Source organism: Astatotilapia calliptera, chromosome 4 (genome assembly GCF_900246225.1).
Source record: "Astatotilapia calliptera chromosome 4, fAstCal1.2, whole genome shotgun sequence".
Taxonomy (NCBI): Eukaryota; Metazoa; Chordata; class Actinopteri; order Cichliformes; family Cichlidae; genus Astatotilapia; species Astatotilapia calliptera.
Window position 1 is genome coordinate 29829864 of NC_039305.1, and position 24816 is coordinate 29854679.

A 24816-nucleotide genomic window follows, 5' to 3' on the forward strand; every position below is an offset into this window, starting at 1 on the left:
AAACAAAAAACGACACAGAACAAAGTTAACATAATAGGTGAGAACCGGGCCCCGCAGAGTGCGAGCCGTCGCTTTTCTTTTTTCATTCCTGGCCTGTTTTCTCTCCACTGCCTGACACTTTTTTTTTGCAGTGTGCACGGTCGTTATTAGTAAGTAACACCAGCCTACCTCTGTGTAAATAGGCAGCTCATTATTATCATTTGCATTGTTGTGCTTTCAGTTGTGATTAAAGAAGTGCACCTGTGTTGCAGTAGTTTGGTGTTGCGTAGCGGTTGTTGTGAGCTGTGAGTGTTTTTAACGTGTCCAACAGGACAACGTGTTTCAGAGCTGGAAAAGCGCAGCTGCTGCTGCTAATTTCAACAATAGCTCTGTTCATTTCTGCCTCAGCGAGGTCCCATGTGCACCAGCAAACCCAGGACCTGGCTCATTAATGCTGTTAATTACTCCTCTGTTTTTCCTCTTTTAACATGTTTACATATCTGCCGGGAAATGATCCGGCCACAGCTGCATTATCGTAAATGCACTCATTTTGTTTCAAAATCAGTGAATGCGACAAACTAGTGTTTGCTATCAGTAATGTCGGTTACATTTGTGTCGTATTGTTGTCAGCAAGAGCAACAGTGACTTTATTTGGAGCTCATATGGTTGTTCTTCAGCAGCTTCTCTGGGAAACATTTGTTCCTCTAGCTGATCTCCACTGTGTTGTAGTGCTAGGTCAATATGTTCAGTTCCTTTTTAACACTTAATAACTGCTTAAAAAGTCTGAACTAAAAATCACAAACATACAGGTCGTGTTTCTTAAATGTGCTGAAGCTATTCAGTCGGTGGGATTGTTAAGGTGGTAGAGGAAAATGACAGCTGAATGATTTATTTCCTCATGATTTATGCCTCAGTTTTGTGCTCAGCTCTGCTGTTTTCTTCAGTGGTTTTTCATTTTTCAGCTTCCAGAGCTGCTCCTTTAATGGCCACTTGAGGCTGGCTCCAAAAGCGAGTCAGTCCCCGTAGACTTCCATCATAAAGTAGCCAACTTTACAGCATTAAAAACATATTTTTAGAGTGGTTTTGGCTTCTGTGCTTAATTTCCCTTTTCACACAAATCTGGTATATTTTTAGAAGTCAGCAGTAGTTAGTGGTGTGGCTGCTTTGACTGACAGGTGTGCAACGCAGGCAGCAGTAGGTGGTGTCTGCTTGGCCTCTCCTTTCTTTGTTATTAATCTGGACCTCTTTACTTTGGGTGTGCTGTTTGAGGATTTTAATGTATTTCTAATGGATTACACGACTAAAGTATGGATTGCTGTGTGGTAAAGGTTCACAGAGGGCGGAGACTGCGTGAGCTACCCCAGTCTGAGAACTGGGGTACACCCTGGATAGTTCATCAGCCTATCAGGACTAACACAGAGAGGCAGAAACTATGACCAGTTTAGCATCAGCTTTTAATCTAACAGGCATGTCTTTGGGCTGTGGGAGGAACCTGGAAAGAACCCATGCAGACACAGGGAGAGTGTGAAAAGTGCTGGCAAACAGCCTCAAAGCGCTGTATAAGAACCAGTCCATTTACTATTTACCATTTACCAGTTCAGTTAATTCAGTTTTATTTATATGGCGCCAAATCACAACAACAATAATACAAGAAAACGGAGAAAACCCCAACAATCAAATGACCCCCTGTGATCAAACACTGTGGTGACTGTGGGGAAGAAAAACTCCCTTTTAACAGGAAGAATCCTCCAGTAGAACCAGGCTCAGGGAGCGGAGGTCATCTGCTGCCACAGGTTGGGGGTGAGGGTAGGAAGACAGGATGAAGACATGCTGTGGAAGCGAGGCAGACATGAATAGTAACTAGTGATTAAATGCGTGGTTTCAAGTCTAATCTTAAAAGTAGAGAAGGTATCTGTCTCCTGACTCCAAATAAAAAGAGCTTTTAAAAACCTTGTTGTGAGCTGACACTGAAAACTAATGCTCTGCTGGGCCACCAGTTATTCCAGTTTAATGTGTATTCCCAGCCAGTCTCCAGTTCCAAGTACTAACCAGGCCTGACCCCGTCTGACATCACATGAGCTCAGATGCAGCCTGGTTGTGCTCGAGTTTTCTTCTTGTTAAAAGGGAGTTTTTCCTTCTTGCTTGTTGTTGGGTCTTTACACTATAAAGCGCCTTGAGGCGACTGTTGCTGTGACTTGGTGCTATATAAATGAATTAAATTGAATTTGTGGGCATACAGTACGTAGGCACGCACCTGTAGGCTTGTTTTTATCTGCGTCTGTAAGCAGTCCAGTGTACTTTCAACCAGTCAAAGCCATTATATTGTACATACAGGTTAGTTGACTACATGTGTTAAAAAGGTTTATTTTGAGCCGATTCAGCTGCATCTACAGGCGAGTAAATGTTGGATGTATGTGACATTATGACAGCGATGAAGAATCCACCCACGCTGAGATGTCCCCCTCCATCAGTTAAAAGCATTAATCGACTGCTATCAGTGTTTGGGCTGAGAGCCAGCAGTCCTCACACAACTGCCGCCACGCTGCTCTATGTCGGTGTGTGTGTGATGTGTCCAAGAACAAATGAGTGTGTGTGGTTTGAGTGACACAAAAAGAATGGAGGAGGTGAGGGGACTTTAAATCACATTACAGCTAAGTAGCCAAGGACTCAGCTGCAACACTTAGACACACACACACCTATTACACACTTTATTGGGAACTATTTAGGGTGTCAGTATATTTTCCATAAACCCTTTTTCAGTACAAAACCAGTAGGTGGAGCCAGAGGATCAAGCAGCATCAGCGAGCCTCGGGTTTTCTCTGTGTTTAAAATAATAAAACAAAACAAATGTGCTCATTATTCTAGATCAGAACAGTCTGACATATAGCCAGTGTGAATGTCATCATATCAGACTGTACTTCATGATTCTTTGTGATGTTATTGTCGTATATCATAATGAAACAGCTTTTCTGTCAGTGTAGAGAAACGTAACTGAACATTTAATCCCTGCAATGTTTTAATATAAGACAAACAAAGTGTGATTTCAACTGCACGTCTCAGTTTCTTGACATGATAAATGTGTGAAAAGACAGAAAATGTATAAAGTTTTGTTAATTCACAGATTTTTTTTTTTTACATTTAAAAAAAATGTGGACCCACTATAATAAAAGCAGAAATTTCTGTAGTAGATAGTGGAAAAAGTCTTGTGTCATTTGATTATTTTTCTGTGGCTTTGGTGTAGTATGAATGTGTGGACTCTTTATCAGCAGGAAAACCTATAAAAGTTGTGACAGTTCAGCTATGCACTGGTTCATATTGTCCAAAGCCTTCCAGCGGTCCAGATTGGAGTCTTTGCCGGGCCAATTGTGGCCCCCAGGCCTTATATTTGGCAAAAGTGCATAGAGGTGACGGGAGCATCTGTCACAAAAACAGAAGATTTTATTACTACATGTATTGCTAGCGTTTGTAAGAATAAGACATAGTCTATATAAGTAGCTAAAGCTTGTAAACAGTAGTAAGTGAATGCTGCATCCTGAAGGCATTGCTGCTAGAAAGAGACAGAGAGGACAAGGAATGGCAGCTTTCAGTAAAACATAAAATGAAAGCTTGTGGAAAAGTGTACCAGCAGCTTGTGTGCATAAAGATTTTATTTGAACTACTTCTGTATTCATTTGTGCTATTGATGAATGGCTTTTATTGGTGTAAAGATTGACATTTCATTTTAATATTTCAGTTAATCCACAGATAATACAACATGTACAGTTGGGCCCTGGAATGTGAAACCCTATCAAAAACACCTAATAATAATAATAATAATAATACATTTTATTTATGAGCGCCTTTCAAGTCACCCAAGGATCTGGAGGTATTTGTTGGTTAGCAGTTCAGACCTGTGTTACCTCCCTTTACTCGTTGTCATTGAAGCTGTTTTCAGATGAGGGCAGATTAGGACATAAAGTACATCAACCTGTAGCCATATTAAACTTCAGGCACAGCTGTATTATATGGCTTTGGCAATTTTGGGGATGCGAGGTATCGGTACTAAGAGAGGTCAGACTTTCTCACCATCAAAACATGACAGGACTGGATCAGTAACTAAGGTTATCTTAGTGACTAAGATAAACCTGAACTTTACAGCAGATGATGGAATCCTGTTTTCTGATGTTTGACAGAATTTGTTGCAGCAAGAGTAGAATATAGGTAAAAAGACATGAAAGAAATGACACGGCAGATTAAATCAGTAAGGAAATATGATGGAGGAAATATTAAAGTCTCTTGATTTGGATTCCTGCAGTGCATCCTGATCAAGGAGAAGTAGCATTTCATACTTCATCTTTGTGGAGAAGGATTCACAGCAGGATAATGAGCCCAAACACACCTCAAAGCTTTGAAGAACACCAGAAAAGACCTCAGACTTATGCCTGTCATGGACTTTACTCTGAAGCTCAAATCAAAATCACGATTAATTGAACATTTTACCATCATTTTACTGAATAAATACTTATTATTTTGCACAAAGACACACACACACAAGCTGCTCGGGTTGTGCTGTCGGCTCAGTGTTTGAGTTTTCCTCATGATACTTTTTCTCTAGTGTGTTTTAAAGGGGACAGTACATAACGGAAGCAATAATAAAATAAAAAACAAATAACCAACATGGATAAAATGTTCTGAATGTCAGTTTTGATTCGTTTTGTGAACGACTGCCCAGCACTGCCTAAACCCTACTGAACATTAATGGGACCTATTGAAGCTTTACAGACATCACCAGTAGCTGCAGTAACCTGGATTATTGGACGTGAGCAAGTGCTATAAAAAGCTGTCAAATAGGGAAATTTCAGAGATTTAACTCAACACTAAAATGTTTAAGCTGGCATCATTGTTTTGAATGAAATATTTTATTGACACATGCCAATAAAAACATATTCACAGGCATTCTCAGGCTTTTGGATGCATCTGTGAAAAGTAGGGAAATAAAGAACTCCAACTATACTGTGGCTCTGACTTGACCTCTGGCAGACAGAAGAACAGAAGCCAAGAGAGACATTAAGCATGCTAATCTTTGCAGTTAACTGTCGAGCAGGATCAAATCAACCTGCAGTCCGAGTTTGTCTGCTACGCTGTGACTGGGCTGTAGCTGTTTGGTTGAGGTGTTGGTTGTTTTGAGTGTGAATGCTGAAAAACGCAATTTTGTCTTTTGCAGAAAGACGTCGAGAAGAAGGTCTGAATCATCCGTGCGTCCTTCTACACATGGCCGACTCAGAGGACCCGCTTTAACCCACACACACACGTACACACACACAGTGTAAGGGCAGGGGAAAGAAGTCCAGGTTCAGCCATCATGAATTCATCACACCCCTCAGGTAAAGTCTTCTTCAAACAGCATGATATGTAATTAGTTAACAGTGGTCCTGAATCCTGGAAGCGTAAAACTGCCCAGTTTGGACTGGTGAATGTTCATTTTTTCATGCAGTGTCTGTGTTTAATGTGTCGAAGTTCTAAGCTCCCAGATAAATCCATATGAGCAATGCAAACTTTGGCCTTGTTCTTGTGGTTGGGTTACTGTGCAGTGTGATTTTGTTGTTGCGCTTTGAGCTCAGGTCAATTATACTGAGCGCTGGCTCAATAAGGTGCTGAGTGCTGTGTAAACACTGTGAGTACGACTAAAAGGCTCGATGCTTCAGTGGCACTTTCTAGCAGATGTTTGGCTCATCTAAGCTGTCAGTATCAAAAGCAGTCATGTCATCATACTGTAGGTAGCTTTACTCCAGCTGCCTGACAGCGCTAAGTGTGTGTGACTTCCTCCTGTGGCAGACAAAGTGTCTCTGAAGCCCGCTCTGTGCTTTATCTACAGTGTTTTCTCAAGCCAGGTCAAAATTTAGATTTGTCCAGGTCAAAACTGACAGCCTTGCAAGACTTGAGCTTATTTTATAGAGCTGTGTTGGTTTGAGAGCTTGTGCCATACTGGGCAGCATGTTTGTAGGTACATCTTGAACAGTTATATTTACTGATTTGTATACTGGCTGTGGCATTAGCATAAGGAGCAAGCTAGATCCAGTTACAGTCTGTTACACTGTGTTTCATCCATCTGCACAACAATATACTGTCTGTGTTGAACATACAAAACAATACTGTGTTTACACCAGCAAAACAGACCTAGGAGGGGTGCTCCCATCCTCGTTTAGTATAACTGTGATAATATGCACATGTCACAGTACAGTGTATAATTACATTATTTTGGTTTTCTAGTTACATCATGTTGGTTTTTGCCTTTGTTACACAGATATTGTGATGATTATTATCATCTACACAGATCAAAACACGTCAACCTGATCGTTTTCTAGAGGGAATCGTAAAATACTATTCAGAAAGAATGATTTTGCACAGTTGGCCTTTTTCTATCTGAGCTGCACAAACCCTCCTGAGTCAATCGACACCTCGCCCCTTATAGAACCTACTCGGTCAGTGTAAATCATATAATCATCAGTCACATTCATTGCATGAATACTAAGCAATGGTAGAGATCACCTAAGATATAAATTAGTTCCATTCAAAGCTACTTTTGCTAACATGCTAATGTTGCTACTATAAAGTTCCCTGAAAATGCTCCTCTTAGTAAATTGAATGCAAATATTTTAATTGGTTGTCATTTAATAAAAGTGAATACGTAAGTGTTAGCGAACCTTAACAGCTGTGTTAAAACACAGCTTGTAGCTCAGTCTGTGCATTTGGTGGCTAGCATCGGTATCAGTCTTTGATTACATGAGTTACATGTGACATGACCATGTTACATGATCGTGTGTTACATGTATGAAAATGCATCGTGTGGTTGTGTTGCTACGTAAGACATCAATAAATAACTAGAAAATGCATTTTCTGAAGAAACTGCAGTGTGAATGCTGATTAGGGCTGCCACGATTAGTCGACTAGTCACGATTATGTCGACTATTAAAATCGTCGACGACTAATTTAATAGTCGACGCATCGTTTGAAGCTTTGTAAGATCACAAAGGACGCAGGAATGAGTAGTAGGATTTAAGAATGTAATAACAGACTGAAACAGAAGATGTACAAGGATGCCAGCTGCCGTTAAACCCCGAAGAAGAAGAAGCTGTGTCCCAGAATTCATAGCGCAGCCCAGCGCAGTTGTCAACAATGGCGGCAGCTAGTTAGTTTTAGCTTTACTCTTATTATTCTTTCTGGGTCACAAAATAAACGTTTAACATATTTTCAGGCGAGAATGTAGCTGTGTAAACTTCAAATATCTGCTCAGTTTATCAGGACACCACATATTTTCAAAAGCGCTCCGACGTTTTCGGAGACGTCTGTTACCCACTAGCTCGTTAGCTAGGCGGGGGCAAGGCTAACTAGAGCCGTGAGAACACCGGACTCCTGGCAAATCATTTTCAAACCCACCGCTGTCTTTCGCTACTCAGGTTAAACATATATATAAGTCACTTAGATAACTTAAAAATGTTATTGTTTGGCTTTCTTTAGTATTTTATTTGTTCCTGAGTAAATCGGTTTGGCTGAGATTAAAGTTATAGTTTTTGCACAGCTAAAACTGTCAAGCAGACAGCTGATTATCAGAAGTGTGAGACGCTGGAGAATATACTCCGGTGTCCTGTTATATTTTAGAAAGCAAGGAGTTTATTAAACTTTACCAAAACAATCTGCAAATTTCATTAAAAATTAATAAACTACCATCTTGTCTTTATTTTTAGTTAGCACAAACACTTCAAGCTGTAAGCTAATGATAGTTATATAAGACCAGATGCTGCTGGTGCAATAAGCTGTACGCTGTACGTCCAATGGATGATGATCTGATTAGTCGACTAATCGCAAAAATAATCGGTGACTAGTCGACTATCAAAATAATCGTTTGTGGCAGCCCTAATGCTGATAGCTGAATGTTTTGAGCTGAAATGAAGCAAATGCTGAATTTAAGTAAAAAATGCTGAATGAGATTAAAAATACAGAAATTTTCACCTGAAAACAAAAGTTGAGAACTGTTGAAAGCTGACGTTCACACAGAAGTTGAAAAGTAGGTGAACATGTTTAAAATGTGAATTAGAAAAACCTGAGTAAAGACAAAAGAAAATTTAGAGTCAGAAAACATCTGAATGAATATGAAACCTTATATTATTTAAATCTCTGAATGACTGAAATATGGGAAAATCCACTAAAGACAACTAAATGTTGTAAGATTCAGTCAGAAAAGATGATTCTAAGTCATCATCTGACTTCAACTGCCGAGATCTGAACCACCAATGAACAATAAGCTTGAATTTAATGGGCCAATCAGAATGCTGTATTTAGCTGGCCTGCAATAACTACTGGCATACTGTTATTCCGACCCGTGGCACTGACGTCACATCTTATGAAGACTCTAGAGCAGCTCTTCCTCAACCTCCTCCGACCACAGGTACAACATGCCCAGGACCCACTACAGTTTGCATACGGGTGTCGGATGCCATCCTGTACCTCCTACACAGAGCCCACTCACACCTGGATGGGGGAAAAGGCACGGTCAGGATCCTGTTTCTTGACTTTTCCAGTGCCTTTAATACCATCCGGCCCTGTATGCTTCAGGAAAAACTGAACAGGATGGAGGTGGACCCCTGCCTGGTGGCTTGGATCTCCGACTACCTCACCGACAGACCACAGTACGTCAGGCTGAAGGACATCACGTCTGACACTGTGGTCAGCAGCACAGGAGCACCACAGGGAACTGTGCTGTCCCCTCTTCTCTTCACCCTGTACACCTCTGACTTCTGCTACAACTCTGAATTATGCCATATTCAGAAGTTTGCAGATGACACGGCCATCATGGGGTGTATCTGGGATGATCAAGAAGAGGAGTACAGAAGTCTGGTGAGGAACTTTGTCGCATGGAGTCACACAAACCACCTGCAACTCAACACCTCAAAGACTAAGGAACTGGTTGTGGACTTCGGGAGGTCCAGAGAAGGTCCACTGCCAGTTCAGATAGAGGGGGAGGAGGTGGAGGTGGTCAACAAGTACAAGTACCTCGGGCTGTGGGTGGACAATAAACTGGACTGGTCATGCAACACAGAGCACCTGTATAAAAAAGCCCAAAGCCGACTGTACTTCCTCAGGAGGCTGAGGTCTTTTAACATCTGCAGGAAGCTCCTGAGGATGTTTTACCAGTCGGTGGTTGCTGGAGTAATTTTCTATGCTGTGGTGTGCTGGGGGAGCACAGCAAAGAAGGACTCATGCAGGCTGGAGAAACTGATCAGGAGGGCTAGCTCTGTGGTCGGCATGAAGCTGGACACTCTGGTGACAGTGGCAGAGAAAAGGACATTAAAGAAACTGATGGACATTATGAACAATGCTGGGCATCCTCTGCACACGGCCATAAACGACCAGAAGAGTCTGTTCAGTGACAGGTTGCTTCTCCCCAAGACAAGAACCAACAGACTTAAAAACTCCTTTGTCCCACACGCCATCAGACTGTTTAACTCCTCTCTGGAGGGGAGAGGGAGGGGAAACAGGAAACAGGAGGACAAAGGAGGGGGGAACAACTAAGCTGTAGTGCCTCTGCACCTCACTGTACAATACCTTGTGCAATACTTTTTGTAAATAGTCAACAGTGCAATAGACTCAATACTTGAAATGTGCAATTCACTTGTATTTTTATTTTTTATTCCTATTTATTCTATTTATCCCCTTTGTATATTTTATTTATATTTGTCTCTGTATTTATATATGTGTGTGTATGTGTGTATATATATATATATATATATTCTGTAACTGTAACTTCTGTCAGTGCTGTGCTTTTTTGGAAATCGAATTTCCCAGAGGAACCCACCCGAGGGATTAATAAAGTTCTATCTTATCTTATCTTATCTTATCTTATCTTATCTTATCTTATCTTATCTTATCTTATCTTATCTTATCTTATCTTATCTTATCTTATTCTGTGGCAAAACCCTGTCAAATCTGCTTTGGTGCACCTGTTGAAAAACTGCATCTAAATCCAAGACCATAACTCGTAAAAAACAGCTTTTGAACTGTGAGGATCCCAAGGAATTGTTCTACACAACAGTGTCCAGGGTCATTTACTTCTTTTTCTCCAATCACACTCAATGACTTAATTGTAGTAATAGGTAAAATGAAATCCTCATCATGCTCCTTAAATATATTACCTCCCTCTGTCCTGTCTGGGACTCTCACCAGCTTTGGTCCCACATTACTATCCATCATCAACAACTCACTGAGGCAAGGCTGTGTTCCGTCCTATTTTAAACATGCTGAGGTAACCCCTCTGTTAAAAAAACAGAATCTAGATCCTACCTCCCCTAGTAGTTATCGTCCTATTTCAAGATTGCCATTTATAAGTAAATTACTAGAAAAGATTGTAGAAAATCAGTTCAGGCCCTTACTATGCCGATTGCAGATTTTTGACCCTTTTCAGTCTGGCTTTCAAAAGCAGAACTCTACGGAGTCCGTTCTCTTAAGGGTCTATAATGATCTACTAATGGCATCTGACGCAGGAAATTGTTCCGTGATCATTTTTCTTGATCTTAGTGCAGCCTTTGACACCATCGACCACAAAATCTTACTCAACAGGCTGAAGGTTCTGGCTGGTGTATCTGGCACTGCCTTAGACTGGTTTTCTTCCTACTTATCAGACAGAACTTTTTCTGTTAGGACTGATAGGTTCTCCTCTAACACTGCTGCCCTAACTTGCGGGGTTGCACAGGGTTCAGTTTTGGGTCCATTATTATTTTCTTTTTATATGCTTCCTTTAGCTGGCATTATTCAGTCTTTTAGTGACCTGTCTTATCATTTCTATGCAGATGACATTCAGCTGTATATGTCCTTTAAGCCTCATCAGCTGGATAGGTTGTCCACTCTACTCCAGTGCTTAACTCAGGTTTCTGACTGGATTTCTAGCAATCACCCTGTTTTAAACATGAACAAGACTGAGACCATGATCATAGCTCCTCCTGAATAACATTCTAAAATCAGTCAGGTTCTTGCCTCTTTCTGTTCTTCTGCTAAGCCAAACATTCGAAATCTTGGAGTAATATTTGACTCTTCTTTGGGCCTTGACTCACACGTAAAATCTCTGTCTCGTTCCTGTTTCTTTCATTTAAGGAATATTTCTAAATTGCGACATATGGTCTCCTTAGCTGAACTGGAAAAAATTGTCCATGCATTTGTGTCATCGCGTTTAGATTATTGTAATTCCCTGTTTACCAGCTTGGATAAATCATCTCGTTCTCGCCTCCAAGCTATACAAAACGCAGCAGCCAGACTACTAACTCGCTCTAGCAAGCGAGCTCACATCACTCCTATTTTATGTTCTTTACATTGGCTCCCAATAGATTTTAGAATTCGTTTTAAAATTATTGTTTTAACGTACAGAGCACTAAATGGCCAAGCCCCAGATTATTTATCCAAGCTTCTCACAAAATACACTACTGCTCGCCGTCTCCGCTAGAAGTTAGCAGGAAGTTAGCTTGCTAGCTTCTATCTAAATACAATATAGCATGTCCTGACTGCGGGGTTTTGGAAACAAATTCAAACGTACAGCTCTGTTATCACTTCCAACATAAATGAAGACAGAAAACTAAATAGCAGTGACGTTTGTAGGGTTACTGAAGTTTGGCTAGCTGGTATATAATAATGTGCTACGTGACCGCTAGCGACACAGCTATGTTAGCATAATATAAACAGTTATGTTTGAGTTATGATGCAGCTGTTATACTGGGCAAAGTATGGGACTAATCCGTGGACAGATGATTATAAGTTGTATTGTAATAGCTTTGTGCTAACGATGCTATTTGTTAACTCAGAGCTGATATTTATTTCTTTACATCTTAGTTCTGGACATTATAGATGAAAATGAAAGAAATCAAAACTGAATGAGGATCTGATGGTACGGTCACCGGAGCAACCTGCAAATCTAAAGGCGACCACAGCATTTAAATCATTACATTGGGCAAAACATGCTAAATTGAGCATGTGCAATCGTGTGAGAGTGGTTTGGGGTCTTTGAAAGGATGAAAAGTAGTTTTCTTGAAATGTGCTTGTTTAATTTGCTTAGCTAGTGGAGTGTAACTTCAGTGTAAAACCTTGATTAACTGAACAGTTTACAGTTATTGATTGATTATTTTATTCACACACACTTATGTCATTTTTCATTCATTGCTCATCTCAACTATAAACAAAAATGAAAATTCGGCCTTGACAATGACACCAGAGCATGCAGAAGGATTTATTAATGCATATCATTTGAATGGCAACAAAAATGCCAGTGTCATGGTGGTGCGAGAGGAAAGGTGAGGGGATCAGCACACGTGATAGAATTCATCCTCTGCACCATAGACTATGATTGTTTGGACTAAAGGCACACGTGGAGAACTGAGCATCATTGCTATTCCTATGTCAAGCTGCTAGCATGCTGGGAAAGAAAAGCATATATTAATATATTACAAGTCTCTGGGTGTCGTTGCAGACGTGTGCTTTAACGAAAGCAATACGTTTTTGAACACTTGTGAGTCATCTTCGTTTTACATCATCACTGGTAGGTGTATGTTTAAGGGCACTAAATGTTGGGACACATGGCTTATGTCAGAAATCTGAGTGGACCAGGTTGGAGTCTTTAAATCGAGTTGTCGACAGTCCTCATGATTTAAAAAAAATGCTTGATATTTGCTACTGATGGAGTTAGTCAGGTGAGGGAGACATTTTTCATTCACGGTGAATGTAACGGCAGCTCCTGCTTTGCTCCATGTGCTGGATCGCTTTGGTTAACTCCGTTCATGTTTGTATATGTGTGAGTAGTAGGTACCTGTGCGTCCTTCTCACAGCTTTTTTGACAGCTTTGTCTTGGGACGAGTGACGGGGTGACTGACTGGCTGTAATTTGGTTGTCATGGATACAGATGTAGTAGATACACGCGCACACGAGCACGCACAGACAGCAGTGTGACTCCAGGGGTTGATGCGCCTCAAATAGAAACGCAGAGATGAGTCATCCGCCAAGCTGCTGCAGTACACACACACACACACACACACACACACACACACACACACACACACACACACACACACACACACACACACACACACACACACTCACCTTTAGTAGATGTGTTTGGTATGTTAGACCACTGAGATGTCAGACATGTTGCCTGGACAGTTTCATCTGCTACTATAAACACACGAAAGGCTGATTTTAAGCTAACAGCGCATGTCTTTAATAAATAATCATAGTGTTGGATAACAGAGCAGCAACACAGCAGCCCATTCAGTTTCAACAAGACAGGACACTTCAAGTTAACTTTCTGTATTTACATTTTCTCCCTTTGCTGTGTATATAGTCTTTACTTGTGAGTCATACTGAGGCAGCCTTAGATCTGCTGGAGGACACAGGGAGCTGTTTACACAGGAGGTGAGGATGATGAGGGAGATGAAGGTGATGAGGAGGAGGTGGGATAGAAGTGATGATAAAATGATTCAAAGAAACATTTCTGGAAAGGAAACAGCAGCGACAGTGGTCAACGCAGAGATGAAAAGCAGACAAATACATGAATTAGACGAGTCCTGAGCTGGTCTGCTGGATTTGTTTGTCTGTTAAATGTAAAATCACTGATTACACAGAGCTCAGTTTGTTCTCCTCTTTTGCTTTTTCTAATCCTTGCACTCTGCATTTGCCAGCAGCTGAGACATCCCATTATATTTCGTTATGAGGACCAAAACCTATTCTTAATCTCTAGCTTCTGTTATGACTGAATACTGAATGGAACAAACAAATTCTATAAAGAGCAGTTTCAATGAATAATATCCACGCTGACAGCAAAGTGAGGCGTGTAGCTTCTGGTTACAAAGAAGCCTTTGCAGGATTCTCTGTGACAGTTTTCTATTGGAAGTGAGGTGACTGAAAAATGTCCGAAAGAATAGAAAATTTTTTTTGAAGCACGGAGAACGACTGCTCAGGATCAGAATATAAGAAAACAAAAGTCTGGCTCACTGGAAGCAAAATGGGAAGAAATCAGAGGTGACTTAAGACTTATGCACAGTCTTGTAGTTATACTTAATTTAAATTCCTTTTTGAAAATTACAGTTTTCAACAAAATGTGAAGAAACTGTTGTGAGTTTGTGTCCAAAAGCGTCTTTGTATTGTGTTTAAGAGATTTTAACGAAAGCCTAACTAGATCTGGCTGTACTTTAACTACCAGCTTTTAACCACAAGATGGTGCAAGTGAGGCGGTGTACTCTTTGTTTAACCCAGCAAGTCCTTAAGACCACAGATGTATTGGCAGCCTGGCAAGCGGCAGATCCTCTTAAAGAAATGGTGGTAGCGAATAAAAAAAAGTTAAGCAGCCATCAAATAATAACATCTTAAACTAGTAAAACACTGCCCCCTGATGGTGGAAGTTGTAGCTAATTCAAACAAGTGTCTTTAAGGCTTCAACGTTTCTTTTCAATAAAAACCTGTTTATGGGTTAAGTGAATGAAGCCTCACAAAAACAATGATTAACAATATTGTTAATGCAATTTAACAGCAAGTACAGCTTAAAGCTGCAGAACCATTCGCAGCACCAACCTGATGGTGGTACTAAATGGAACAGTTGTCATGATTCCTCCTCTGGGAGCCATGAATGTTGGCCAATCCTTTGGCTGAATGTTGACATATTTTATTGGTCAGGTGGACATATCGGCCAGCCGGTGGCACTAAATGACCATTCAGCAGATGAGCAGGCTTTATCCTCTTGGCACTGTGGATGCTTGGAGCTGATATCACACTGCGATCTTACACTGACTGTGCCATCCCCCAGTGCCCGCTGCTAGCTAACATAAACACCTGCACGGCCACAATTTGTGCACCCAAAAAAAGGGGGGTCGTGGAGCTAGCAGAGCAAGAAGAGGTCCACAGTGCCCGCCCACACTCTTTGATTGACATACAGTATTTGGCAAGCACAGCACAGAAACATGAAAGCACCCAGCGCCACCCTCCCATCCCCACCCCAGAGCTGCAGGCTTACTGCTCCCTCCTTCTCTCCTTCTCTCCTTCTCTCCCCTCTCTCTGTCTATTTTTATCTCTAGCTCCTCCTCTACCCTAGCAGGCTATTTTCAGCACTGTTCCCCCACCCCAATCGCCTGTGTTTGTAAATGCTTCTCTTCTCTTCTCTTCTCTTCTCTTCTCTTCTCTTCTCTTCTCTTCTCTTCTCTTCTCTTCTCTTCTCTTCTCTTCTCTTCTCTTCTTCTCGTGTCCTTGCTCCCTCTCCTTTCTATGAAGTAAAATGAGCTGTTGTTGACTTTTCTCTGTATCCGTCTAACTTCCTTTCCACCCAGTGATCTACTTTCAGCCTCTCTCTCTCTCGGTCACCCTCCTCCCTCCGTCTCCTGTCTCTCTGTCGACGTTCATTCAGTAGCTCAGTGAGCGTCTCTCTCACACACACACACACTCATCAGTGACTCTCAGTCAGTGAATATTAGCCGTCTGACCAGCAGCTGTTTGTGGTCGCTGTGTGGAGCTCCACTATCCTCTGTCTTATGATAAGAGGACAGCGTGCCATCTCCTCTCCTGCTGCTCAGTTTCTCAGTGAGGACTCCAAACTCGCCGTCCCAGCGTTCTTCCATTTCCTTCTCTGTCTGTCATTCTCTCAGTGCTTCGTTCTAATTTTGGAAACATGGAACCTCGGGGAGCGCTCTCCCAAAGCTATTTACGTCCTCGCCTCTCCTCCTCCTCCACCTCCTCCTTGCTCTCCTCCTCTTCCTTCTCTTCCTCCTCCCTCTCGTCAGCCAGGAGGAGAACAGCGTGAGGATTCTTTGATGCACACAGAGCTGGGGAATTGGGCTGCTCCTCTGTCTGTATTTTTATTGTGTTGACGAGGCTGCAGCAGCTCCTCTCGTCGTCGCTCCTCGCTCTCACAGCCTGTGGGTGACTGGATTTTCCCTCGCAGCTGAATGGAAGAAACAAACTTTCTGTTCCTTCCATCTGCAACACACCCCAACAGCACTGGAGCCAGCACTGTGTTTCTGCATGGATCAGGACTCCAGGTGATGTAGGTACAGAGAAATAAACCAAAAGACCACACAGACACTTTTCAGGTGGTCTCCTTTGGCTGTTGACATTTTGATTGATCTACGAAACCCAGCGGAGGGGAGGCTTTCTGTGGGCTGCAGCCGAGACGACGATATTAGAAAGGAGGAGTTTGCTCAAAGTGTCGCCCGCTCGTCATCACAACTCGAGCTGAGCAGTCAGAGACGGCAGAAGCTCCAGGAGTCCGATGGAGACTGGATTACACAAGAGAAGCACAGAGCTGTTCGATTATTTTCTTTTCTTGTAATTTGCGGCCGTTCCCTGCAGAAGTTAGTTTTGAAGTTTTCAGTTTAACTGTATGGGTCTACGGCATGCCTGCGTCTCGGATGAAGAAGTGACTGGTTTAATAAAATAAAGCGCCGGCTCTCGCCTTGGCATGCTGTTGCATCCCACCGTGTCAGGATTGTGCGCCATGTTGCAGACCATCTATGAGACTGAGTCCTGTTTTTCCTCCAGCAGCACAGACAGCCACCATCAGCCTCTGGAGCTCCTGAGCGGCAACAGGGGCTCCAGCGCTGCCATGCCCACTGCTGGTGAGTCATCTATGGGAAAGTAGGGGTGGGGGGAGAGGGAAGGTGGGAGGGAGGGAGTGGGGGTGCTGCGGTGTGCTGGAGTTTGATTAAAACTGATGAATAATTTGATGTTTTCTCTCATAAGTAACGCCTGTGTGGTATTTGTGTTGAAGTTTGTCAGCTGGAGCAGCAGCACTCGCAGCTCGCTGAGGAGACGGTGGTACCTGAGTACACTAAGTGCTCGGTGTCCACAGTTTGCGTCAAACTGTGCACTCCACAGATACCTCATACACGTATTTTTAGATTCAACGTGACTTCCCACATCTTGTCTGTATCGTCTTCTCCAGCAAACACATTGAGGATAAATATTGATGGATGTGTTTAGAAATCATAGATTTAAGTGGAATAACTGTGTGCAGGTTTCCAGTGCTAGGCGTCAGTGTTACAACGCAAAAGATACCCAACCTCAGAAAATATCCTGGTTCCATAGTTTATCCCTGCAGTACAGTTAAACAGACATTTTCTCACAATTGGAACTTTTAACTCTTTAAAAAAAAATCGAAATATGTGTAAAAGTCTCTCGTTTGACATTGAAAGAGAAAGCTCCACATTTTATGTTAAAACAAAAAGAAAAATGAATCAGATTTTTAGAAATAAAGTGCAAGTTGACGAGCCTGACAGAAGGTCAAAGAGAGATGAGATTCAGTCTTCTTTGTAAGAAGAATATTTCACTCTTAAAGCAAAAAAGCAGTTCTCGCTCTTCTTCACATTTCTTAGAGAAGAAGGGCAGAAAGCCCCGACCAGTCTCTCTTGATCTCTTGTAAAAGGTCTGAGTATTTTTGTAGTTTATGTAGATGGTTTCTTTTTGGCTTTCTCTGTCTGGACACACTTTCTGTCATTCCGTCTCATTCTGTAGACTAAGTTAGCTTTGGGAATCCTTTGGGCATCTTTAGGAAATTGACAGTGTTTTAATTATTTATTTTTGGCTACTCCTATAATGCCAAACACAAATGTACACTAGTAGGAAACATGGGTGATAAAATGGATTTTCTGAGCTTTAGGTAGAGTAGAACTGGCCAAACAATGGTGCCAAAATGAGGTAAAGCAATGTTGAAATGTAGCTTGATGACAGCAGGCTGGAACAAAGAGGATGTATATTGACTCTAATCTTCTTTTGGCTGCAGTTACAATGTTGGCTCCGTGCATGTGTGTGTGTGTGTTCAGAATAAAAGACTTGCAGAGATTGAAGACGCTGTTAATGAAGTAGCTCAAGATTTGTTAGATTTACATGTGTAGTGGCCCAAAATTCCTTTAAATGAAGTAATGAATTTCCTCTTAGATTGCAAAATGAAAACAACTCCTGGATCAACACACCTGATAACCGCCTGTTTGTTTATATCATTATAACTGGTGAACTATGTGCACATCTTAAGCTTCTCAAAAAAAGAGAATGTCACGAAAAAGAACTTAAAAAAAGAACTTTCAATTGTACCTGAAATATATCGAGTCTTCTTTTGTTTGAATTTTGATTATAGCTTATAATCAAAGCCAGCCTCTTTTATTATTAGAAGAGATATATTACAACACACAAATGGCCAAAATGTTCAAAGAAATGTTTGTCTGTACACCCATGACTCTACTCCGTTACTCCTTTACTGTGGATTACTGCGTCAGTGCATCGTAGTTGTGGCATTGCAAGGCTGTTATTGAGGTTTCTTTGATAGTGGCCTTTGGCTTTTCTGGATTTTGGGAGTTTGTCATTTTCATCTAGACAGTACTCCAGAGATTCTCTGTAAGGTTCAGGTCAGGTGAGTTCGTTGGCCAGTTTCATTTTGCACTGTGGGCAAGTGCTAATACCTAGATAAAGATATCAACATCTCGAGGAGACTGGATCCTTCACACTGCACTTAAAACACTGGGATATCTTCCTTTAAGTTCTTGAGCCTTGATTTCTAAATGCAATGCAACATTTACTTTCATCTGAAAAGACTTTGGGCCACTGATGAACAGGTAAGACATTTCTCAAGTCTTTGGTTCAGTAGTGGGTTAATCGTAGGGAAGTGACAGATGTAGCATCTTTTCCTGAAGACGTCTGTGCACGGTGGTTCTCGATGCACTGGCAACAGCCTCAGTCCATCCTAAGTTTAGAATCAACTTTTCTTGACCATCATCTCAAGACGTCAGTCACCCGGGCTCCTTTTGGATCTTTTCCTATCACACTTTTCCCTTCCACTAAACTTTCCATGCTTTGGTACGGCACTCTGTGAATCCTGTGTATCCAGCCTTTTCAGCAATGACCTAATGTGGCTTACTCTCGTTGTTGCAGGCGTCAGTGACTGTAATCTGAACAACTGTCAAGTCGGTAGTTTTCCCTTGATTGTGGTTATTTGTATTCTACTAGCGCAAGAGATGCACGACAGTTCTCTTGCTCTAGTAGGCTGGAACTTTATGTAACCACAAAGTAAAGGTTTACCTTTATAAATGAGATTGTGAAAAATAATGAACTTTGTATGATATTCTACCGTAAGTAACAGCAGCTGTCACCTATTGCTATTCCTGTTGTATAGATAACCCTTTAATGTATTTACCACCCATCAGCCGTATCCTTTTTTCCTATTGGTAGTTGATCCAATCCCTTGTCTCAAAGTTGAAAGTTTAAATTAGTCCTTGCCCACTATGTGTCAGTAAAGGTTATTTTGGCTTTGTAAGTAGCTTAAATTCATTGACGTTCACAACTATAATCAGTGCTAGTCTGTGTGGACGCATCTGTTCAGTCATGTTTAAATCCACCACTGTCTGTTTTGGTCTCCACCGCCTGTTGTAGGAAATGTGCTCTGCTTTGTTCATCCGATACTTTCTGAACTTTTCCATCTGCTTAACTGTAAGCATTCAATGAGAGCTTTTTGTACTCTAAACTGATGTCGGATGCTGAAATGACCAAGCAAGATCACAACCGTGAGACTCAACCAGAAGCTATAGAGTGTAAAAACACAATGACGAAATGTACAGTGTTAAACGCTGAGGAGGCCTGCTTCATGGGGTGATAATTCTTTGAGGTTTCGTTACTGTTACTGGTTCACTTTACATTGTACGTGACCACTGAAGTTGAAATATAAAAACATAACTTGGTGCATCTTTAAAGCTACGTATATTCTGTGGCACAATTAATTGTACCAGATGTTCTCAGGTACTTTCAGCCCAGTGTAACACAACAGACAAGATCCACTGTGGATGACCTACAGTCTGCCATCCCATAATGCTTAACCCACCCATCAGTCTCTATAGCAACACCACACATGTGACTCCTCTCCCTCTCTCTAAGCTTCTAATTTGTCTAAAGTACACACAGCCATTATACTATTTTTACCTCACTCTCCCTCTTCCTCTGCCTTTTCTTTCTCTTGCTCTGTCTCTCTGTCTCATGGCTTTTTTTAGAGTGTTTTGCAGGGCTGACGTCATAGTGCCTATTTTCTTTTAGCAATGCAGAGTGAACAAGACGGGGAGAAAGAAAGCAGGAGAAAAATATTGGTTTGCAGAAATACCTCCCAGCAGAAGCAGCACCAGTGTGAAATAGGAGTGATAGAACCAGAGAAAGAGTGTAAAGTAATCCAAATTGGACTTCAAACTCCACATCCCTGATGGGATACATCATGCGATTTTCAAAATATTTGCAGTGACAAATCTTGGCCAACACTTAGTAAAGCATCTTTGACTCTGTCTGGATACTGACCGGATCACAGTTGCTTTAAAGCAGCCACATGAGGTATTCCTGTCAGAGGCATTAGTGGGAAATTCCCAGTTAGTAGATTGTAGGACTGTAACGCTGCAGCCAGGCTGACAAAGAGTCAGAGGTCCGCTGAGCCAAGCATTCCTTTAAACTGAACTAGTAGACTTCATTAATTTCCTCACAAATAAAATATTAAATATTCAAAAAATATTCAAAACCACCTCACAGACATATCATTATTTACAGATACTTTCAGTAGTACGGATATTTATTTAGACTCTTTCTCTCTGATTCATTTTTCTGAGTTAACTTCAGTAATTGTTTTCCTCCAAATCATCAACGTGTCTGTTAGATTCCATTCCTACAAAAGTGCTTAATGAAGTCCTACCATTAATTAATGCTTCAGTTTTAAATATAATCAGTCTCTATCTCTATTACTGGCCTGTGTACCACACACATTTAAGGTGGCAGTAATTAAACTGTTACTTAAAAAGCCATCACTTGACCCAGCTTGCGTAGAAATTATAGGCCAATCTCCAACCTTCCTTTCCTCTCTAAAATCCTTGAAAGAGTAGTTGTCAAACAGCTAACAGATCATCTGCAGAGGCTTATTTGAAGAGTTTCAGTCAGGTTTCAGAGCTCATCACAGCACAGAAACAGCTTTAGTGAAGGTTACAGATGATCTTCTTATGGCCTCTGACAGTGGACTCTGTGCTTGTCCTGCTAGACCTCAGTGCAGCGTTCGATACTGTTGACCAGAATATCCTATTAGAGCGATTAGAACATGCTGTAGGTATTACAGGTGCTGAACGCAGTGGTTTGTATCATATCTATCTAACAGACTCTGGTTTGCTCATTTAAATGGGGGAAGTCTTATAAACACACTAATGTTAATTAGTTCCGCAGGACTCTGCTTACATTATACATTCTTACATACATTTTCATTGCTATATAGATGATACCCAGCTTTATCTGTCTACTAAGCCAGATGACCACACCAATTAGTTAAACTGTAAGAATACCTTAAAGACATGAAAACCTGAGTGACCTCTAATTTTCTTCTTCTAAACTCAGGATATTGTACTTGGCTCTAAAAACCTTAGAAACATGGTGTTTAACCAGATACTCTGGACTGCACTACCTTGTCCTCCAATAACAGTCAGAGTCATTGTTGACCAGCACATGCGCATATTAGACAAATATGTAGGACCACTTTCTTCCATTTGCACAATATCTCTAAAATTAGAACCATGCTGTCTCAGAGTGACGCTGGAAAATTAGTTCATGCATTTATTACTTCTAGGCTGGACGAGTGTAACTCATTATTATTAGAATGTCTTAAAAACTCTGTGAAATGCCTTCAGTTGGTCCAAAATGCTGAAGTGAGAGTACTGATAGGGACTAGAAAGAGAGAGCAGATTTATCGAATACTGGCCTCTCTTTATTGGCTCTGTTAAATCCAGAATCACATTTACGTTTTTTCTCCTGATGAACAAGGTCTTGAATAATCAGGCCCCACCTTATCTTAAAGACCTCATATTAGGGCGATTTGGTAATATGTGTTTCCTACAATATTCAAAAGTAGAATGGGAGACAGAGCCTTCAGCTTCCAGATCCCAGATTTGATTGCTACTTCTAAGAATAATATCCTTTTTCATAAAACTTATAGTTAGGGGTAGATCAAGTGACCCTGAATCTTTCCTTAGTTATGGTGCAGTTGGCTTCACCAATGCACTGAGCGTTTGCCACCTCTTTTCACTCATCATGTTTTTTTACACCTCTACATTTAATAACTAGTTATTATTAATCTCTGGCTCTCTTCCACAGTGTGTCTTTTATCCCGTTTCCTCCGCTCACCCCTAACCCGTCACTGCAGATGGCCCCGCCCCTCCCTGAGCCTCATTCTACTGGAGGTTTCTTTCTGTTAAAAGAGAGTTTTTCCTTCCCACTGTTGCCAGGTGCTTGCAAATAGGGGGTCATATGATTGTTGACTTTTCTCTGTATTATTGTAGGTTCTATTATAAAGCAGCTGTTTTTGTGATTTGGCGCCTTATTAATAAAATTGAATTGAATAAGACACAAATGGTTCATTTCACCGGTCCAAGCAACAACAACAACAAAATAAAGTACTTGGGGATTTTTATCCTGAATTTATAGTTGAGCGGCTGTAGATCATTTTTATTTCCTTCATGCTCATTATTATGGAGAATATTTATATGGTTTGCAAAATCTAAAATGAGCCATTTGACAAATAATAGTAAATACTGAAGAATCTTAGTTTCATTATGCCAATTCTTAGAAGAAAATGGAAAAATGTAAAATTCATTTTTTTAAAAAAGTAACAATATTTAATACAAAATGAAGTCAATAGTTACTGCTCTCACATTTACACTGTTCTACTTTTCTGTTAATTAATCTTTTTATCCAGTAGTTTGACAATTTTCCTGAAGTACCTTTGGCCAAATGGAATCTCCTTGTGCTGGTGATTTCAGTGCTTCCTTGTGTGATGGATGGATGCACAGAGTGTACAGACTTGCTTTTATGGACGTAGCGTTGGGCGATGGAAGCTAACAGTCATTGCATTTGTTTGCTTGGTCCTTATCCATTAATTAAACTGCAATTTGTGGTCCATTGATTAGCCACTTCAACTTGCTGTTTGAATAAAGAGGACATGGCTAGTAATAGAAAATCACAAAATGCTTGCTAAATTACTAATGCTAGCTGTTTCCATCAACCCACAGATAGTACCTGATCTCGGATCAGGTAAATCAGAGTCAGCAGCGGGTTATCTAGTTTGTCTATCCACTATTAATCTACCCTCAAAGACCAGAAGTTTGTTCACAATGTGCATGCACAAATTAACAGTCCTCCTAGCTTGCCCAGCTCAAGCCAGTGTTAATGGCACATGCACATGCTCATCAAATCGACCGGTGCTATGTATTCTAGGGAGGCAAGCATACTTAAGCCTGCTTACAGAGTTAACAGCTAACTGTGGCTGCATGATGACAGTAATTTAAAGGATGGTGCACACATGCAATGAGAGAAGCTCATGGGACAGAACACTCTTTGAGATGCAAGGAGAAATATTGATGTTGATTTTTTACATGTTACTGGAAAAGCAGTAACATGTTTGTCCAGTAACATGCAGTGGTGGCTTTGCTTGCCCTGATTGAATGCCACTGATACACATTTATTTAATTGGAGTTCTTCACGCCTTCATTTTTAGCTTGCTTTATAATAAACTCTCTGGTTTTACGAGGTTCATTCATTTTCTTGAAGAAGTGTGCCTGTGTATCTTATTAGGGCCAGGGTATAATGACCAGTCCGTCTTGTTTCCATCCAGATTCATTGACTGGACGAAGTGGACCCACAGTCTGTCTTTCATTCTTTTTTACTGCATCTGCCGTGGTGCATGAATGACTGCGTGGTGCTGCAGTGAGCAGTAGTCAGTTAGAAGCCGATACTGGATGATTGACTAAAATGTTGCCTGAGCCCTGCCTCTGTGTCAGACTGTACGTTAGTGTGTGTGTTTACCAGACTATAAATGTCTTCAGTTTGACGTCAGACGCTGGCTGCTGTGGAATGCTGCTCTGTTGCCAAACGGACTGTTGTACCCACACTCACAGACCGGTCTCTCACGTACACACACATATACAGACAGAGTGTGTGTTGTAGTGGAAGGGGAGACACGTGCGTCACAGTGAAACTCCAGAATATTTGTTTAGGTAATTTGTGAACGGCTGCACACATATGCACAGGCACACTTGTTTATCCAGAGCTCCCACTTTTTGGGCATTTTTGGTCACAAACCAGCAGCCTGAAAAGCTTCTGCTGATTTCATATACCTGTGTCATGAAGCACTTGTTCACTCGTTGTAGATCCACTTCATGTTTCTCTTCAGCTCTGCTATGATCTGAAGCCAAAGTCGTCACAATCTAACAGGCTTGGCCCTACTGTCGATGTTCCTGTTTGATTAGCTTAGAAGCCACATGGGAAGCGTCAGACATCAGAGACCAATCGGTCCAACTCAGAAAGGTCAAAGGTCAGACTTCACAGTAGGTAAAACCTAATTAAATTTCCTCCCTGGTCTGCAGACAGGAAATGTCCTGACGTCACAGCGTGCTGCCGTGTGTGGCGTTTCCAAAGAAATAGCCTGATCCTCTCATAGGGGTCACCAGGAGAGCAAAGGCAGGTCACGGTTACAGCCCTTCTCCCGGACACAGTGATGGCTGCTGATGGAGCAGGAATACGAGGACCTCTCTGCCCCTCTCTCTCATTGCTCTCATCTTTTACTCCCAGCCCTAAATTACAAATGACCAGAGTCTCCGTTATATGGCAGCCTTTGGGAGTGAAGAAAGTAAGAAAACAGATTTTTATTGGTTTATTAAAGTTACCTTTCACATTTTATCTGACACCCCCTTCACTGATGTAGACAGAACGTAGACAGAAGAAGAAGGTTTTCTGTGTCTTGCTCAGACCCTCTGAGGTGCGGGATCTGCAGCTTCTCCGTCCCAGCGT

At 41.4% G+C, this 24816-nt stretch overlaps 1 protein-coding gene across 5 annotated transcripts in view; it reads left to right on the forward strand.

Moving 5' to 3' along the window:
• hdac5 (histone deacetylase 5) overlaps positions 1-24816 on the forward strand; it is a 61816-nt gene that overhangs the window by 9210 nt on the left and 27790 nt on the right. For 2 of the 5 annotated variants that reach the window (XM_026165970.1, XM_026165972.1), the window contains exon 2: positions 5183-5342. In XM_026165970.1, the coding sequence (XP_026021755.1) occupies positions 5321-5342 (22 nt within the window). In that variant the 5' untranslated portion in view covers positions 5183-5320. Of the gene's footprint in view, positions 1-5182; positions 5343-15170; positions 16593-24816 lie in introns of those variants that run through there. The other 3 variants (XM_026165968.1, XM_026165969.1, XM_026165971.1) reach the window with 2 other exon arrangements.